The sequence below is a fragment of the Podarcis erhardii genome, assembly GCF_964252035.2.
Source record: "Podarcis erhardii genome assembly, chromosome: Z".
Taxonomy (NCBI): Eukaryota; Metazoa; Chordata; class Lepidosauria; order Squamata; family Lacertidae; genus Podarcis; species Podarcis erhardii.
Genome location: NC_138504.1, coordinates 32247124 through 32267717, shown reverse-complemented (window position 1 = coordinate 32267717; position 20594 = coordinate 32247124). Strand labels below are relative to the sequence as shown.

At 45.9% G+C, this 20594-nt stretch overlaps 1 protein-coding gene across 3 annotated transcripts in view; it reads left to right on the top strand.

The window, feature by feature from the left end:
* LOC309333513 (gamma-aminobutyric acid receptor subunit alpha-3-like) overlaps positions 1-4867 on the top strand; it is a 38992-nt gene extending 34125 nt beyond the window's left edge. For all 3 annotated transcript variants that reach the window (XM_081847152.1, XM_081847153.1, XM_081847154.1), the window contains exons 9-10: positions 403-614; positions 1918-4867. In XM_081847152.1, the coding sequence (XP_081703278.1) occupies positions 403-614; positions 1918-2274 (569 nt within the window). In that variant the 3' untranslated portion in view covers positions 2275-4867. The remainder of the gene's footprint in view (positions 1-402; positions 615-1917) is intronic.
* The last annotated feature ends 15727 nt before the right edge of the window (positions 4868-20594 follow it).

Sequence of the window (20594 nt, the reverse complement as noted above, 5' to 3'; positions counted from 1 at the left end):
AATCAGGGGTGGCTAACCGGTGGGTTCCATTTAGATGCTGCTGCACTCCAACTCCTAGCAGCCAGAGTGGCTAATGGTCAGGGATAGTGACGATGATGGGATTTGTAGTCCAACATCACCTGGAGGGCCCTTAAAGGTTCCCCATCGCCCTATTTTAAATGTCTTGCTAATTTCATTCTGCAACATAATTGTATAATTAGACACAGCTCATCTGGTGTTGACAATGGGATTGTGCTCAGGTGCGGCACTGGCTCCTTCCACCTTTTCTTGGCGCATCTAGGGCAGTGGCTGCTGTGACAAAGCAGCCCAAGGAGGCTCAATGGATCCCCCACTGCCCTCAAGAGGGAGAAAACCTCCTGTGGCCCCATTTCAGCAGTGCTTCTTCTGGTTTTGTTCCCACAGGAGTCACCACGGTCCTGACCATGACCACCCTGAGCATCAGTGCAAGAAACTCCTTGCCCAAAGTGGCATACGCAACGGCCATGGACTGGTTCATGGCTGTCTGTTATGCCTTTGTGTTCTCTGCACTGATTGAGTTTGCTGCCGTCAACTACTTCACTAAACGCAGCTGGTCTTGGGATGGCAAGAAGGTTCTGGAGGCCCAGGAATTGAAGGTGAGAGAGGGAGTCATTGGAGGGAGCAGGAGAGAAGCAAAGAGGGAGAGCAATCAGAACCTGACGTACAAGAAGAGGCATTGAAACCTTACTTTGGTTGATCCCAAAGTGGGTGGTAGCACACCCTGGGGGGTGGGATTCCCTAGGGGGTAGCAGGGGGTGCAGGAGGAGTAAATGACTATCAGATTTTGGAAAGCTGCTATCACTGGATCAAGTTCATCAGTTTTGTTGAATTCATTAAATGAAAGGGTTTTAATTGGATTTTGAATAAATGTGCAATTAATTGTCACTGTTTTGACTTATATGGTGTTGTTATCTTCCTTAGTGCGTTAGGCAAACTGCTATTCTGAATAGTGCTTTTGTAGGGTAGGGGGCACTGGGGGTAAGTTCATGGAACGAAGGGGGGATTGGCCCCCAAAAGTTTGAGAACCTCTGCCTTACTCCAAACAGAGCTAAACATCAATGTTTTGCAGCCCAGAGAGGGAGGGAGGGAGGGAGGGAGAGAAAGAAAGAAGGAAAGAAAGAAAGAAAGAAAGAAAGAAAGAAAGAAAGAAAGAAAGAGGGAGTCCATTGCTGCTGCTGCCCCTAATCCCCCCTTTGCTTATCCTGTATGGCTTTTACGCATCACCAAAGGAGCTCTGAGAATAACTATAACCCAGAAGCATTTTTTCACCTGTGAAAGGCCAGTTGGCTTCCCACATCAGTGGAGATGATCTCAAGCCCTGCAATGTGTTAAATGTCACCTGGAATTACACAGATGACCTGCTGTATAAAGGGGTTGAGAAATCACATAGATACTGCTCCTGTTCTAAAAGGGGGGAGGGGGAGAGAAGAGAAGAGCCCTACCTGCAGATTCCCTGTGGTGTGAGGCAGCACACGTACATTATTTGAGATTTCACTGGCCATAAATTTCCTGTTGGAGATGCCATGTTTGGCAAGGACTTGTAGCATTTGCAGCTCACAACGTGGTTTACTCTAGGAACATTGGAAGCTGCTTTATACTGAGTCAGACAGTTGGTTCATCTGACTCAGCATTGTATACACTGACAATACCCTTCAGGGTATCAGGCTGGGGATCTCTCCCATCCCTGCCTGGAGATGCCACTGGGGATTGAACCTGATACCTTCTGCACGCAAAGCAGATGCTCCCCTTCCCTCTGATCCAGGTTTGACGTGGTGCATTTTTGAATTGCACCAAGTTCATCTGGTTTGGTTTTTTGCAAGCCTTTTATTTCTGCAGTAGCAAGTGTTTCTGGGAGCTGTTTCTGGGCTGGTTTCCAAAGACTTTTTCATTCCTCCTCAGAAAAAAGAGCCCGTCATGCTGGCAAAGAAGACCAATAACACCTACAACATTGTTGGCACAACGTATGCCCTCAACATCACCAAGGAGCCAGGCCTGCCCACCATTGCCAAGAGTGCATCAGCAACTACAGCCACACCTGTCACAGCTGCTGCTGCTGCTGCTGCTGCTGCGCCCCCAAAGGTGGCCCGGTTGGAAGAGAAGCCCCCTGAGAACAAGAAGACCTACAACAGTGTCAGCAAGGTAGACAAAATGTCCCGCATCGTCTTTCCGGTGTTGTTCACCATTTTCAACATGGTGTACTGGGCGACGTACGTCAACCGGGAGTCGGCTATCAAGGGCATGATCCCCAAGGAATGAAGCAAGCCCCTCACCCCTCTTCCATCTGTCCATGTGGCCCAGGCAGAGGAGTCTCTGTGGGGGCTCCTTTGTCCCCCGGCTGGTTCTTTATTAATTTTATCTTCTTATTAATTTTATCAGCTGACTTATTCCTTCTCCCCATGCAAATCAAACTGTGATTTTTTACAAGGATAACCCCAAGAACTTTTCATTTGTTACTTGTTTGGTCTCTTCTATTTCGTTGTTGTTGTGGAGGTGTGTGGAGGTATGTGTTGAGAGGACGTATAATAGAAAAGTGGTGCCTCCCGCGTGGTGAGTCTGACATCCTTCTCCCCAGAGTCCCCTGCTTGCCCCACGCCAATGGGAGCTGGCTTCATTCCCAGTTCATTTCATGCTAAATTCTGCTGAGGAATGCAGGGCAGTTTCTTTTTCCCTTCTAGTGACCTCTGATGGTCTGCCCTGGTGTATCCAGTGGTCACCTTTCTCATCCCTTGGTGAGTTTGTCTTGGTGGTTCCTCTTCTGCTGTGCTTCTTTCCTCCAATGATGGGGGTGGGAAATTGTGGCCCTTCAGATGTTGCTGAACTGCAACTCCTATCAGCTCCAGCAAGCAGTGATGTTGGGAGTCGTAGTTTGGAAATATTGGGTGGATTTGGGGGATAGGGGACAGTGCACCCCATCCTCTGATGTTGAGGCCTCCCAGAACCACACAGATCCCTCCTGCCCTGGGTGTCTCCTTCCCTCTGCAGTTTTTAAGTAGGGAAAAGCAACCAGACCCTCTTTCCTTTTCCACACCCCACACAAATGAGAGATGACCCTGTTCTCCGTGCCTACCAGTGGGGAGGGGACTAGTGGCAACCACAAATTATGGGTGGCTAGTTTGCTGAGTCAAACTTTATAACCCCTGAACAAAAGTAAGCCTGTGGGATGTTAGATGGGTTTGGAGCATAGGATGAGATATTCTTCATTATTTATCCTTGCTCGTGCTCACTTGTGTGAGTTTATCGTCTGGTTAGCAATGTTTAAAATTACCATCCCTTTGTGGTATAAAATGTGGAAACTTCTGGGACAAGGTTGCTTAACCTTAATAATTGTCCAGGGTGTTGTAGCTGACTGGACCTTCCCCCCTTTATCCGTATAAACAAAAGAATAACAAAGAAGTCTGTCATGTAAGAATAAAAATATTATTTACTTTCATAATGTCTCAGACTCGATTCAGCAGTAAGCAGCAGTGAAATAAGACAGGCAGAATATATTTTTTCAATTACAAAATAAATGGTTGAGATAAATAATGGAATCTGTCCAGGAAAGCACAGAGAAGCATTCCTCTCTTTAGTTACATGGTAAAGGAAAACAACAACCTGAACTTTTGGGAGGGAGTAAGTAGTAAGGATTATTTTCCTTTTGTTACTTTCCCCCACCTAGGAAAGCAGGGGATATGACTTCACAGAATGCCCCGTCTCCATGTGTCTTAACCCTTTGTTTGTCTAGCAACACATGAATTTTTATTTTGGCTGCAATGCTATTTACCACAGACTCCTCATACCTGCTCAAGGAGAAAGATGTTCCTGTTCTGGAGAACAATGCCATGGGGTGGTGATGGCCACCATGGGCAGCAGAAGGGATAGATGCAAGGTGATGCAAATTTGGCCTGCAAACAGTCAGGACAGCCATGGAGTTTGTGCAGGTTCTGTTCTCAGAAAATGGCAAGTTTAAATAACCTTCTTTAAGAGTGAGCCTGAGCTACAGGTGCTGACAGCAGTAGGAATAGGTTTATCCCACTCTCTGCACTGTCTTGGCATCCCTTGGTTTCCTTGGAGATGCTTTCAAAACCTCTCTTTCCAAACAATGGATTTTGTAGTTCTGCACTGCCTGATTCAGAGGCACCGGTGTGTTAGTTATCTGCCATTTTGCTGGACTTGGATTTCTAGATTTTGTTTTTAAAGGGAGGTGGGGCAGAGTTGACCCTTCCTGCAGTTCTCATTCTTTCATCATCCCCCCCCACCCCCACTTCCCTCTTTGGTTGTGTTCGGGGTGAGGTGCTGGGACAAATGTGCACACTGTGCCCCAAAGGGTTTCTAGCCCCCTCAATGGTTTGTGTGAAGGAGTGGATTATCATCTGCATTTCTACTTTCATTCTTTGTGAATATAATGCTCCCTGTGGATTGTTACAATATCTTGACATTTGGGAGCATGAGAAATGCTTCTTTTAAAATGTTGTGTTGGGATATTACTTCAACCACCTCATGAAAATGGGCCTAGTTTGGAGGAAGCCAGAAGGCTAGTCAGCCTCTCCCGTCTTGGCAAGCCGAGGTTTGGGAGGGGATGGAAATTTCTCAGCTGCTTGTCCCTCTAAGGAACTGAACTGTTGGACAAAGAGGAGAAATAGGAAGTTGGAGTGCTGGTCTTTGCTTGGCAGCAGTGGGCAAAGACACTGGGGGTGTTGTGTTCATTTGCATGTTCGTTCAGGGGGGAAGATATAGGTAGGAAAAATAGAATTCCTGGATGCCATGATCCAAGTTTGGGGCTAGTACTCTTTGGTGAGAGACCCCCAGCAGAGATTTTAAAAACATAAGGGTTGTAGACCTTTAACATATGCCCTTGTGAGTTCCCTGCCTTCTCACACATTTGAGAAGCTAAAAATGGTTTACTTACACACTCTCTAAAGGTCACATTCATGTGCTTTTCCACAAGGGCCAGGAGACTTGGCTTAGTTACTAAGTGGTAAAAGTTCCTAAATTAATCAAGAGTGGCTTGTAAGAGCCATGCAGTCTGAGCTGCAACAACCAGCTCAGATCTCCTCACATGTTGAGCTTTCCTGATAGACAGTTTACTCTATGGTCTTAACCCCTTCATGCAATAATTAGACTTAATCATGTTGGGTATATGAGGCTGGTTATCTTACACTGCACACACACACACACACACACACACACACACACACACACACACACACCATTGGCCTCCACAAGACTTCATACATCTCAGGAAGAGAGCAGCCACTCACTCACTCACTAATTCACATCCTTGCCATGATGGGTATCTGCTGCTGGGTGTCCTTTGTGGCATTCATGGAAGCAAGCCTTCTCTCCCTGCCTGGGCCTGTGTGCCATTGTAGGGGAGAGTCCTTAAAGAGAGAAAAAATGGGAATGGACAGAAGACAGCTGCACACGGCAAATTCCCACCATGCTACCACCACCTTCTTTACTGTCTCTGAGAGGAGCTGTCTAAGGCAACCAGAGTCCCTCGCTTCCCCTGGAAGCCCAAGCCAAATTTAGAGTAGAATGAGGAATTTCTCCCCTTATAAGAAGAATGTTGGTCTTGAAAAGGGTTTTGTTTTTGTTTTGAATCAATATGCAAAAAGCAACTCTCAGGGAAATCCTGGTGCTTTTCAATTTCCCTTTTGTTAGGGCTTAAAATGTTCAGCTTGTCACGTCTTTTGTGATGTATTGTGGTGCAACTACTGAAAGTTTTTTTGAAAATTTGAAAAGCCATTTTATTTTATTATTATTTTCTGTTTTATACAAAATAATATCAAGTCTTTACAAAATCGTATCACTGTGAAAATCCTTGAGAATAGTAGGGGGAGAATTGTTTTTGAAGCCACTACTTATAAATCTAAATATCAGAGAAGGATGCTATTTTCTCCCCCCATCCCGTGTCATTTCCCCCCATTTTTTCCTGCTACTCAGAGCGGCCACAGAGCTTTGTGCAGCCCTATCAAGCCTTGGCTTAACACCAGCTAAGGGCGTGTACTGGAGCATCAAAGCTGGGTAAGCCTGATTCTATAATCAGCATCACTTTACCCAACTGCAGAATGGCCATAATAACCATGGCCTGTCTCATAGGACAAGCACAAAGAAAGGCCTGCATTTTGCATAATTTACTGGTGTGACAGTGACTAGACTCACCCTCTCTTTGCTACACTTCTCTTTTCTTCCAAAGCACTTTCCTTTTGGGTTCACATTGTCCTGCCAGAACTGCATGCTTGAACTGTGTTTTTAAAGAAACTCTAATCTTGAACCCACACCTCTCGATGTGCCAAACTTAATCTGATGTAGAGAGCAAAAAAGAATGTCAAGGAAGAGCATCTTGAGGCAGCAGGTTTAGCAGAGTTAAAAGAGCCTGAAAGAAGTTGTCCTTGGGAATGGCATAAATTCGCAACTGATTTATTTTCAAAACTGCACAGTTGATGCAGGCAGGGTGTGCGCCTGCCCAAGGCAATGACTGAGTAGGACAAAAGCTTGAGAGACCTCACCTGGACCTCTCATGGGAAGTTTTGGGTCTTAAAATATCTGGAAATAATGTTTGCCACAAACTCAGACTGGTGGCTTGCAGATAGACCAGAGTCTCCTTCATCCTGTGCAGAAAGCTCCATAGATGAAAGGTGTTCTCTACACCTGCAGTGTTTGCTGGATTAGGAAGCACAGGTGTTAATCAGACACACATTGGCACGTTCTTTCAAAGGGGAGTCCTGCTTCTCATCCACACTAAAATCATTATTTTCACCCTGAAATGTGCATCCACAATCTGGCACTAAATAGAATGGATTAGAATTTAGGGCTTGTGCCAGCATCCTTATTCTCCTCTCCCTCTCTCTCTGATTGTAGAATGATTCACATGGGATATGCATTCTATTTTAATAGACCATCTAGATCAGGGTGGTCCAAAATGTGGTCCTTGAGGTCTTTTTTTTTTTTTTTGGTGGCCCTCAGCAACATTTGACCCCTTCCCCCTCAGCCCTCCCAAAGTCAGGTAAGCAAGGTGAGGTGGGAAGAAGGGATGAGGGCTCTGACAGAGTCCTCCTCCTTCCTTCCCAGAGCCTACTTAGCACTTTCCCAGCTTTGGGAAGAAGGTGGGCAGGATCTGGTACCCTGCTACAGCCTCATGCCTCCTCCCCAAAGCCCAGCACCTCACCTAGCCAGTTTTGGGAAGGTAGGCTTGTGGGTGTCAAATTTTGACTTCATTCCCCCCTCCCACACAAGGCAGTGTGTGGCCTGCAGGTTTTGTGTTGAAGTATTTTTGTGGCCTACTTAGTATAAAAAGTTGGACCGCCCTGATCTAGATGGATATTCCTCCCCACCCCCAAAGGAGGCCACTGGCTTCTAACTAAGTCCTGGTGAAAAGCCTATTTCATGAAAATACAGGGAAAATAGAGACCCAGTCCTTGGGGGGAAGTCTTCCTCAGTGGAAAAGGGCTGTCCAGCCCAGCAAGGCTGGTTTGCATATACAAAACCTAATAAATATCATCCCATAAAAGCAACCCACCTTCAGAAACCTCATGAGAACAAAGAAACTGTAATGCAAAATCTCTGGGGAGAAGGCATTATATAAAGGAGTCTTAGATCACCAGCAACCTGCCTGGAGGGTTGATAAGCAACAGGTTCTGCTTGGATGCAGATGGACATCCTTGTGATCCATTCTGAGGCAGGATATGTGAATTCCTGAGCCTCTTCACTCTCTTAGCCATGTAACTGCCACCTACAGATCTGACTGCCATACATTTCCTTTGATGTCTGCTTAATGTATCACCATTCTAAATTATTGTGCAAACATAAACAACCAAAGGCATTCAGGAAATCTCATTAGGCATCACAGTGCATAAGCTGAAATGGCAAATGTGATCCTCAGGTTGGAGTTTTGCTTTGCTTCAGAGGCCCAGTGAGTCAGCTGCTCTGCATCCAGTGTAGAGCTTAAAGCGTGGCAGGGGGAAGGAAAAGCCCCAGTCTCTTCTGTCTCTTTGATGCAGCACCCCAAGGTACATTTTTGGGGAAGTTCCTGAGAGTGACAAGGAGAGGTTGGAGTCACTGAGAATGCTAAGCCTGCGGTGCCCCCTAAAGTCTTGCATGTCTTCTTCTGTAACAGCAGTTCCTGGATTGTGCTTTGGTTTTTTTTTGGGGGGGGGCAGCAGCTCAGATGAGCCAGTTGGGTAGGGTTGGCAAATGCTCTTTGGAGTTCTGGCTTTTTGAGAGCGATCCAGCAAAGACAGCAGCTCAGGCAGCTGCTGCCTGGCCTGGCTTTCTTGGAGCAGTTTCTTTGCCTATCATGAAAGAGAGAAAAGTGGGAAGAGATGGAATGCTCCAGCCTGACTTCCATTTTTGCAAAGAGATTACTTCAGTAACCCACTGGACTTCCTTATGTTTGCTGCCCAATCAGTTATCGGGCTGATGAAGGGGATCAGCCTATCTTTGCAAGAAGCATAAGAGGGAATGGAATGGAATGACAGGGAGGCATATGATTGATGATATGGTCAGAAAAACAAGAAGACTTAGAAGAGCAGAGAGGGTTATGAGGAGGACACAGAATGAAGAAAGAAAAAAGGAAGCTGGGGTACCACCACAACATTTGGGTCACTCCAACATAAAGCAAGCCAAGCCTGAGGAGGAGCCACGGGTTGGTGTGCAGAGAGAGGAGGAGGTTCTCTGCTTCCTGCTACTTAACCAATTCCTGATCCACAAGAGGACCTCTCCTCTTATTCCTTATTCCTGTTATGAAGATGTCAAATCATTAAGACAACTCTGGTTTACACACACTCACATGAAGATGGAGTGTATATGTAAGAGGCCCATGAAAGAGAGCTCTGAGTGTAGAACGTGCCATAAATTCCAAACCACTTCTTCATAAAAACAGCTAAAACCAAAGTTAAAGAGAGGGAGGGAGGACAGCTTATTTATAAGATTGCAAGAATTAGAAGTGAGGCTCTATTGTGATATGGAAGCAACAGAAGGGCAGAGCGGTGAGGAAGGGGCAAGGGGCAAGAAAAATTATTTGGTTTTTTTGTATTATTTGTATTATTTGTATTATTTGTTTTTTGGTTGTCTTTCTTTTTGTACTAAATTGGAAACTCTAATAAATATCTTTATAAAAAAAGAAAAGAAAAGAAAGACGGCCAGGAATAGACTGTAGATCAAATGAAAAAAACAAAAACAAGGAGGCTTAAAGAAAGGAATATGTAAATGTTGGAATCCTGGCAGCTAAGACTCAAGTTTGAGGCAAGTACTCTTTGGTGAGAGAACTCCAGCAGAGATTTAGCATTGCAAAACATGCAGCAGAGAAAATCATGGAAATATAGGCTGTAAAACCTTTTAAATGTGCTAATCCAGTGAACCCACAAATTGTCCCCTTTTAAAAGTTTCAAAAGTTAGCTTTATGTGCTTTTCCATACAGCAGTCAGGAAAAGATTCACGGGCAGTAAAACATTGCATGGGCTGACTGGTCTGAAGCAAAAGAGGCTGGTAAAAGACCAGCTCAGACCTGGGAGCTTTCGACCAGACCTTGCAATCAAGGACAAGGTTTGCTGGGGGAGAATGAAGAGAGTGAAGGTGTGTCTGTTGGAGCCTGAGGGTGTGTGTGGTTGATTGCTCTGTGGGGACACAGGATCTGATGGGGAGGAGTTACAGCTGAGAGAAAGCCAGGCTGAGGGAGGACTTAGCAACCAGCAGCAGTCAAACTTAGCTCAGTGCAGATCCTGGGAGCTTGTGACCAGACCTCGCAAACAGGTCTGATAATCTTGCGAGGTAAAATGTGTGTTGAACAAGGTTGGTTAGGTGGATTTGTAGCTGTTGACTAACTGAACCCATAGAGTACTATTCATGGTTTCTTGCCATCCTGGAAAAAAGGGACAAGTGAGGTGCTGCAGGGTTCTGTCCTGGGCCCGTTGTTGTTCAATGTCTGTATAAACAAATTGGATGAAATAAATGAGGGGATGCTCATCAAATTCACAAATGACACCAAGCTGGGAGGGGTAGCTAATGCCATAGAAGACAGAATCAGAATTCAAAATGACCTTAACAGATTGGAGAACTGGGTGCAAGCTAAGAAAATGAATTTCAATAAGGACAAATGTAAGGTTATGCCCTTAGGCAGAAAGAACAAGATGCACAAATATAGGATGGGGGACACCTGGCTTACTAGCAGTACATGTTAAAAAGATCTCAGGGTCTTGATGGACCACAGGCTTAACATGAGTCAACAGTGTGATGTAGTGGCAAAAAACAAACAAACCTAATGCTATTCTAGGCTGCATCATCATAAGTACAGTGTCCAGATCAAGGAAAATAATAGTATCACTCTATTTTGCCTTAGTCAGACCACACTTGGAATACTGTGTTCAATTCTGGGCACCACAATTTAAGAAGGATGTTGACAAGCTGGAATGTGTGCAGAGGAGGGCAACCAAGATGATCTGGAAACTAAGCCTTATGAGGAGTGCTTGAAGGAGTTGGGTATGTTTAGCCTAGAAAAGAGGAGACTGAGAGGAGATATGATAGCCATCTTCAAATATCTTAAGGGCTGTCACATGGAGGAGGGAGCATACTTAGCTTGAATGGCCACCTGTCATGGATGCTTTAGCTGAGATTCCTGCGTTGCAGGGGGTTGGACTAGATCAGTGTTTCCCAACCTTGTGCCTCCAGCTGTTTTTGAACTACAACTCCCATCATCCCTGACTAGCAAGACCAGTGGCAAGGGATGATGGGAATTGTAGTCCAAAAACAGCTGGAGGCACAAGGTTGGGAAACACTGGACTAGATGATCCTTGGGATGCCTTCCAACTCTAAGATTCTATGATTCTATGGTTCTATGACCTCTAGAACTGAATTCCAGAGAGAAAGAGAGAGAGAGCGCGCGCACAAAGGACTTGGTTAACTATTTCTTCCCAGGGTGTATGGAAATGTCATTGGTTAAGCCTGGCAGGACAGCTTCCTCTATGGTTTTAACCCCTTCATGCACTAAATTGACTGGTTATATGAAGCTGGTTACCCTATAGTAAAGAGTAGCCCACCTTCCAAAGCAAGTAAATTTTTGCTGGGAGCATCAGTCATAGCACCAAGCCACCTATACCCATTCAGCATAAAGACTAAGAGTCCATGTTGAGGTGGCCTTTCTAGTGGCTGCTGCCTCTAAGGTAACAAAGATGTCTTAATTTTTGCCTCTGGCCTGGGGTGCTGGCAATGGCAGCAGCAACATTCATGAAAGCTCATACACCCGCTCTGTGAATGTGAAGCTAAATGGTGACAGGTGGTGTTCTGGAAGGAGGCCATGACTTGGTATGATATTGATAACTGCAAGGTATAAATATTTAATGTTTGACCTTGTTATTTCTCAGGCAGCCAAACGCTACCAGCTGGCTTGGGGGTGGTGCAGGCAGGGGGAAAGAAAGTGCTTTGTCTTTGTGGCTGGGGAAATGTCAGGCTTTTTGGAATGCTTTCCCTGTGTGTTTGTGTAGTAAATCTACAAAATCTGAAATTAGAATGGAGCAATGAAAACACAGGGCCCTACTTTTGGCAGCAGGAAAAGCAGAGGAGAAAAGAACCATATTTGCAGTCATGGTTCAATAGCAGTTTGCTTCCTGGGCCAATGACACGGTGGGGTAGGGTTGGGTGGAGCAGCTGGCACCTGTCAATAAAATCTGGTGCCTGGGAGGGTCACCCTTTCTACTGATGCTGCTCTCTGGTAGTCCTAGCTGGGAACACAACGTGACTTTCAAAAACCCTCAAGGCACAGCAGAAATCCTAGCAGGTGAAAATTGCTGCCTAAGTATTCTACGCTTCACATCTAAGAAGGGTAGGAAGTGGTTGTTTGGCCATAAAAAGGGTAGTTTCTCATTCCCCAAGCCTTCAAAATCTTACCTGGGCTGGAGGTTCAGAAACTTCAGCTGGTGCAGAATTCAGCAGTCAGGTTCTCACTGGGGCAAGGCAGTTTGAGCATATAACGCCAATCCTGGCCCGACTGCACTGGCTGCCAATTAGTTTGCAGGCTCAATGCAAAGTGCTGGTTTTGACCTATAAAGCCTTAAATGGCTCAGGACCACAATACCTCCAGGACTGTCTCTCCCTATATCATGGGTAGGCACGGGTAGGGGCCAGATCCAGCCCAATCGCCTTCTTAATCCAGCCTGCGGAAGGTCTGGGAATCAGTGTGTTTTTACATGAGTTGAATGTGTCCTTTTATTTAAAATGCATCTCTAGGTTATTTGCGTGTCATAGGAATTCATTCATTTTCCCCCCTTCAAAATATAGTCCGCCCCCCCCCACAAGATCTGAGGGACAGTGGACCAGCCCCCTGCTGAAAAAGTTTGCTGACCCCTGCCCTATATGAACCAATACAAACCCTATGACCATCATCTGAGGTCCTTCTTTGTGTGCCCCCTCCACAAGATATCCGGAGAGCAGCAAGATGAGAGAGGGCCTTTTCTGCAGTGGCTCCCTGTTTGGGGAATGCTCTCCCCAGGGAGGCTTGCCAGGCATCCTCATTGCCTATCCTTAGACACAGGATAAAAAATGTTTCTCTATAACCAGCTCTTCAGCTGATTAACAACTTATGGCCTTTTAAATGTGTTTGTCAGAGGGGAGTTATTGATTTGTTTTGGTTTCAATTCCATTTCTGTGTTTTGTGTTCTTGTCTTGTATTTTTATGTCGTGAACCACCCTGTGATCGTTGGATGAAGGGTGGTATACAAACTTAGCAAACTCTTCCCATAAAGTGCTACATTACAAGAAAATTCTGGAAACCAGTCTGTTTGATTTCTGAATTATTCTTACCCCAGCCTGTGTTCATCCCATACTTGTGGCACCCTCTGATCCAGGTGCAAGTGTGGTGAGTTCATGGGGCAGTTCATAAAGATCATGTCTCATGGGGGGAGGCAGTGTGCTGGGCTAGACAACCTTGTTCAAATGTAGCCTTGTTTCTGTGTTCCTTTCTTTTTCTGATCAGAAGCGTTTCATGCTAGGATTCTCAGAGGATCAGCTTCTCACGCCCCAAAATCCATGTCAAGTTTCTTCTCATCATGGGCCGAGGTTCATATCCTTCCTCTTTGGTTGTATGCAGGGCCGTCTTACCCATAGGTGCTAGGGGTGTGAGGCACCCAGGCGCAGGCTCTCAGGGGTGCCAGGCCAAGAGTCCAGGGCCCGAGAGTTGAGTCCAGGGAAGAGCCTGCCCATCGGTCGGAGCGCTGCAGTGGGCTCTTATGCTGTGGGTGGCTCTGCACCGCAAGTTCAGGGGTGACCTAGCCTGCGAGACGCTGAGGCAGCCAGCTGGCTCCGCCCTCCTGTGCATCTGGGACTGGGCAACCCCGGGGGGGTGGGGGACCAGCCAGATCTTTGCACCCCGGTGCCACATATGCTTAAGACAGCCCTGGTTGTGTGCCATGGAATGCCCTCCCACAGGAGGCAGGGATGGCCACCAACTTGGATGGCTGTAAAAGAAGATAAGAAGAATTCATGGAGGATGAGGCTATTAGTGGTTACTAGCTGTGCTCTGCCTTTCCAGTCTGAGGCAGTAATCCAGTTGCTGGAAACTCCAGAAGGGGAGAGTTGTGTTGCAATCAGGCAGGGCCATTGTATTTCACCCCTTGGGGTGAAATGATAATGTTTGGCCATGCCACCCCACTGTCCTTACCCGGGAAGCAGAAGAACTTCCCACCCAACCACTGTCAGAGATGTGGTACTAGCAGCAGCAGAAGTTTCTGGTGTGCTCTTAGAATCATATTGTAGAGTTGGAAGAACCCACAAGTGTCATCTAGCCCAACCCCCTGCAATACAGGAATCTTTTGCCCAACATGGGGCTCAAACCCACAACCCTGAGATTAAGAGTCTCAGCTATCCTAGTGTTGTTGCAAGATCTCACAAGATTTTGGTGAGATCTTGCCAGAAACCAGTGTAGCTACCAGTGCTGCTTCTCCACTGGTGGGAGGGACACCATTTATTCAGCTTCTGCTGCCCAAAGTGGCTGCTTCACCCATACCTCATGGGCTGGCTGCTGGCCCTGTGCTCATGTCCTGATTTCAGATTTCCTATTGGCTGCTCATTGTGAGAACAGGATGCTGGACTAGATGGGCCCCCTTTGGCCTGATCCAACAGGCTTACCCTATGTTTTTATAGTCTAAGCATCCTTGGAAGCCCCCCCCCCCCTTGCAACATCCAGCTTCCTCCCTTTTATCATGTTCTGCTCCCATTATTCTGACCCGGCCAGCAATTTATGGAGCCCATAAAACTGATGGTGGAATGTATGCCTGGATGGAGCAAGCTCTGTTATTCTACCTAGGGAGCGTTTGATCTTCAGTACCCTGCCACCTTGAAATCAGTTTTCTCCCTCAATAAGAATCTGCTTTTGGACCTTGCCTTTGTCACTCTGTCCACTTGTTCTTAGGTTTTCTCACACTAATAATAGTAGTAGTAGTAGTAGTAGAAAATTGCAGTGCACTGACTGTGAGTTATATCCAGCATAACTCCTTCTTAGTGAAGGTGTATTCAGATCAATGGACTTTATTTAGCTATTCCCATCTACAGAGTAGTGGGTCTACTCTGAGTAGGAGTTAGTTGGATTCTCACAGTGTACTACCTTTTTTCTTTTATATGGAAGATGGATGGTGTATCCTTGGACGATGCCAGCTTAAAAATAAAATAAATCCCTAAGTGAGCACGGAAGGTTACAAATTCAAAGTGCAGAGTCTGATCTTGTGAAAACCAATTTTTAAAAAGAATATGTTAAGAGTCAGAAACAGATCAGGCCTTGGTGGTTGTGCTCAGCTAAGGCTCTTACCTGAGCTAGCCAGTGGCAACTTACTCCTCCTCCTCACACTGTGTGACTAAAATATTTCAAGAAAAGGGGGCAGAGTCCAAGGTAGCGAAAAAGTATTGTGGGGTGGACATTAGTAATATGGCACCTTGAGCAAGGACAAAATCCACATACACACCCATTTCTTATTTTCACAATAATTCCTTTTGGTGCAGTTGCTTTTTTATGGAGTTTGCTTTTTCAGTAGGTCCCTGTATAAATATAGGCAGCATTATTATTATCAACCTCCTCAGCTCGGCACCCTGTGCAGGGGAAACTGCCTGCACTGGCCTAAATCTGGCGCTGAGATCTTGGCATGCTGAATGCAACCCATGGGCCTTAAGCAACTCCCACCCCACCCTTGTATCCAGTGTAGTATACTGGCGTTGGCAGTCCTTTAGCACAGCCTTCAGAGGAGGAATTATTGGGGAAAGAGGAGCCGCCATTGCAGGCTCATCAGAGGCAATGCACAGTGCAGCCTTTTGCCAGCTGATGAGCTGCAGTTTTGAAGGTGCCCAGCAAGGAAACACCAAGGCAATCCATATCAACATGGCAGCCAGGACATCCTGGAGGTCCCGATCCAACTCTGCCTTATGTTGCACCTGCTCCCTTCTGGCCTCCTCTTGTTTCCTCTCTCATCTTATGGGACTGTCTTTCCTCAGCTAAGAGAGAGAAGCGAGCCAGCAGCAGTTGAATGCATGACAATCCTCTGACTACTCCTCAGACCACATCTGTAAATAATTTGTGACTAGGGGAAAAAAAAGATACATTTCCTTAATTTTGTTGTATTTTCTTTACTAAACTGGCTGTTAGCTGCCGTCTTAAGGGATGTACTCATGAAAACTGTGATTTCTTTCTCTCCTGTCTGAGATTGGTGTTCTGAGCACTTTTGGTGCCCACATTTAAATGCCTGTTTGTATTTATGAATTGTATTTTTCAGCATTTGCTGTTGACTTGTACAGTTGGTTTTAACTGGCAGGATTTGCAGTCTTGCATCCCCCCTCCCCACCAGCTACTAGCTTTTTCAATAAGTTAAAGCAATTAAAATGTTTAAAAAAAATATGCAGGAGGGGATGAAATACTACTGCTACTAATGATGACAACCCAATGGAATCAGAAAAGGTGGATGAAGATCTTTCCAACTGGAGCCTTCTCCTCCTCATCCTCTGCTTCCCAAAGAACACGTGACTTCAGATGATCGTGCAGCCCCTCCTTTGCCCAAAAACATCACTCTGGCACTCACTCCACACACACTCAAAACCCAACTGAAGCAAACAAATAAAATTCATATTTTAACAGAAACCAGCCTGTTATTTTCTTTCTTGGACTGTACAGTACTGAATTGAAGAGTGATTTCGCTTGGTAGGGAATTGGGGTTGGACAAGGCAGCCTGAGCTGGAAGGACCTAATCCTTAGCAGGAAGTAAATATTGCCATTCCCAGCGGGCAGTAGCAAACAATTTATGTTTGCAAATTAATGCCCCCCAAAGAAATGAAAGCCAGCTGAAACCCTTGTGGTTTTTTTCTCCAGCCATTGTGGCACTGAGAAGTGGAAACAGCATTTTTAAACGAGCATAGCTTACCTCTCTGGCTGCTTGGGGGAAGGGTGGTGGCCCATTTGCTTGGCAAGGATAAAGGGCCAGGCTCAATCCCCAATGGCAACTCTGGGTAGGGGTGGGGAGGATGGGAACACCCCCTGCTCCTTAATGAGAACAGCTCAGTGGTGTCTCCTTCTGCATCAATGTGTTAATGTTCAGGTCTCTACTTGCATTCCTGCTTCTTATCTGCCCACAACATTCCTTGGTTGTTTGGCTTGAGGAATGAGCTCCTTCAAGGACAGCCAGCGCCAGGGACAAGTCCCCTGTGAATCTCAGTCTCAAGGTGGAACAGAGGAAGCTGCCTCAGTCAGACCACAGGTCCATCTAGCTCAGTACTGTCTACACCAGTGTTTCCCAAACTTGGGTCTCCAGCTGTTTTTGGACTGTAACTCCCATTATCCCTAGCTAACAGGACCAGTGGTCAGGGATGATGGGAACTGTAGTCCAAAAAACACACCCGGAGACCCAAATTTGGTAAACACAATTACCAGCAGTGGCTCTCCAGGGTTGCAGGCAGGGTTTCTCTCACCCCTGCCAGGAGATTCTAGGGGTTGATTTTCTGCATGTAAAGCAGGTGTGCTGCCACCTGAGCCATGGCACCATTCCTTTCCATGGAGATTACTGCAGACAAATTGAATTAGTCTCTGCTAGCTGCTGGAGGTGTCAGGTCACAGCTAAGATTCTGGGGCACAGAAGTCATATCTGATCCCCATTTTTGAGAACATTAAGGGCAGCTTTTCCTAGAATAGTCTCCAATCTTAAGGGAAAAACACAGAGGTACCTCATTAGACAGTGATCAGAAATAAAAAGAAATATATGGTTTAAGGGAGATATTTCCCCACCTTCAACTTCTTGCTTATTCATGTCATTGAAACTTTTAAAGAGATCTTATAATTAGGAAAGTTCCATAGCTCAGCGGTAGATCGTATGACTTTGCAAGTAATGGGTCTTGGGTTCAATCCCTGACATTGCCAGGTCATAGCTGTCAACTTTTCCCTTTTCTTGTGAGGAATCCTATTCGGAATAAGGGAACTTTCCTTAAAAAAAAGGGAAACTTTGACAGCTATGCTCCAGGTAGAATTGAGGAAGATTCTTGTCCCTGGAGAGATGGTGCTGTTCAGTGTAAAATAGACAATACTTGATGAATCAATGGTCTGGCTGAATACAAGTCAGCTTCCTATATTTCCTAAGCAGTTAAACAAATATGTGGGGTTTGGGGGAACAGCACTTTGGATAAATTACTTGCTCCTTCTTTTGTATCCAGTTTAATAAAATTGGGAGTATGTACTACATACAGAGAGGGACGCAGGTGGCGCTGTGGGTTAAAGCCTCAGCGCCTAGGACTTGCCGATCGAAAGGTCGGCGGTTCGAATCCCTGCGGCGGGGTGCGCTCCCGCTGCTCGGTCCCAGCGCCTGCCAACCTAGCAGTTCGAAAGCACCCCCGGGTACAAGTAGATAAATAGGGACCGCTTACCAGCGGGAAGGTAAACGCCGTTTCCGTGTGCGGCTCTGGCTCGCCAGAGCAGCGATGTCACGCTGGCCACGTGACCCGGAAGTGTCTTCAGACAGCGCTGGCCCCTGGCCTCTTAAGTGAGATGGGCGCACAACCCCAGAGTCTGTCAAGACTGGCCCGTACGGGCAGGGGTACCTTTACCTTTACCTTTACTACATACAGAAGGACAATTCTCTTATAAACCACACACACACACACACACACACACTATTCTGTCTATGATAGCAGAGCTGCATGGAGGATAAAGCTATCTGTGGCCACTAGTCATGATGGCTATGCTCTACTTCCGCAACTGGCAGTAGTCATGCTTCTGAATACCAGTTGCTGGAAACCAAAGGAGGAAAGAGTGTTGCTCTTGTGCTCAGGACCTGGTTGCTGGTTTCCCATTGGGACATCTGGTTGGCCACTGTGAATACAGGGTGCTGGACTAGATGGGCACCCTTTGACCTGACCCAGGAAGCTCTTTTTATGGAGAATGGGCAGTATCTCTGTTTATTTAACCTGCAATTAGCAACCTGAACATGACTTTTGACACAAATAAATTGGCACATCAGCAAGTGGTTCAAACGGGTGGATCCATGCACAAGATAGTGTTGTATCACCTTTTTACTCAGTGGGATTTCAATAGCTTTTATAGCAAGGTAGGAGCTATAAGCTGAATTGCTGAGCAGATGGGGGGAAATCATGGGTCTTCTTTACCAAACTACAAACCCAAGCTGCCTCCCCCCAGCCCTGAAGTTGCTGCTGATGCTGCTCTCCTGCTCTTGTGAACTGCCCTTTGGGTGATGGGCTCAATGCTGTCCCATTTATCCCGGCAGCTGGCTAGGTTGTGCACAACACCAAAATGCCAGGCATTTACTCTATTGTCAAGTGTTGCTTTATATAACCAACCAAGTAGGTTAACACAAAACTTTTAACATCATTAAAAATGGTATAAAAATCAAGGACTTTTCCTATAAGGCATCAGACATATTTTTATGTTGCAGATCACACACAGCTTCCTGTCCTTTACCTTATACTTTGGAACTCATCACCTTCAGATGTCATCCTTGCCAAGAGTATAAATGAATCAGTTCACAAAAGGCAATAGTGGGCGCCTGAGGTTATTCATTAATGAGAGTGGCAGGTGCAATGCATGAAAACTAACCAGGCAGTCGTGCCTATGAAATGGAACACTTAAATTCACACACATGCAGCTTTAAATTTTCTGAAAATGCAAATTTTGGAAGACAAAGCCAGCTTATTCAGTCTCAGCAGTGAAATTCAGGTGAGTGAGACCCGGATTTGGGGGATCGAAGCCCAAAAGAGTGCCTAACGTTTTGCAAATGCAGTCATTGCGAGGCAGTTAAATCACCCACTCGCACCCCACTCCAGGAACTTCTTCCTGCTAGCAAGGAGGTCCCAGAAGCCATGAGCCCCAACTAGCAAGCGACGGGCCACAACACACTGTGTTGTGTGTGTTGTGTAGATCTTCTGTTAAGTGAGGTGTACATGTAATCCATTTTCATGTAAGCTTTAGGGGAAATGTTACTGACAGCCTTTCTGATATTGTGAGGTTAAGCGTATTTCTTTGCTTGCTTGATTTTTGCCTTGCTCCATCTTCCTGACCTGCCCCTTTCATCTGCTCTATTCATGGCAGCTCTGTGGGGACAAAGCCTGTTCTTTGGTTAGGCTGAAGCCACTTGATGATGTCATTTAAACATTGTTTGATCTGACTTGGTTTGTTGCCATGGTAACTTCCTTGGCAGGAAGGTGAAGCAGGAAGAGCACAGGTCAATGTCTGAAAGGACGCCACCCTTTCACCCTTCTGCAATGAGTAGAATTTCAAGAGCCTCTTTGCTGTTTCTGGCAGAGGAAAATGCTTCCTTTTACTGGGAGGGACAGATTGGAAGTGGGATCTGATTTTTGTGCTCAAGGGATCCAGAAAGCACTTCACAGCGCTGCAAATGGAGTGAAGTGGGCACTTGCCGTGTGGACTCCTCAGCCCACATGAACAGCAGCCCCAAACAATAGTGTGCTTCAAATACCCTGACATCCGGAACAAAACAACTCCCTTGCTGGCAACTTAACTAAAGAGCTTTTTGTCGCTTTTCATTCCTGAATGTTAATTTAAAGATGGTACAGCATGTTCTCTTTGTTATTCATTTTGAATATTTACACCCCAACATTGAAGCCAAGTTCTTGAGGTGGTGTTTACAATGCATAGTGTGATAAAATAGGCAAAGGAAATGAGGGGGTTTTTAAATCTGAAAACCAAAATGGGCAAATATTTGGTGCAACTCTAGTGATGACAATTCAACACAAAAGGGGAAATAACCGAAGAACTTTTTTTGGGGGGGTTAAGTACAGCACACCATAGCCCTCGAAGAGGAAGTTTCCCCCCACAAGATGGCTGAATTTGTCACTTCTACTTCTTTTAGGCGTTAGAGAGTTTCCTTTCAGGAATTCAGACTTCAGATTGCAAAGAGCTCGTGCCCCAGGTGGTGGTTAAGACACCCACCCACACCACTTTGAGGAGAAGGATGACTGATGGCATGACACCCTCCTGGAATGTCAGCCCAGAAGCAGAGACAGTGTTATATTTAGAAGGGATGAGGGGATGGGCAAGGGGAGGATGCCTCTTGAAAGGGGAGGTGTAGGGGGGGGGCCAAACAGCACTGTAGCTGTTGTTTTGACTA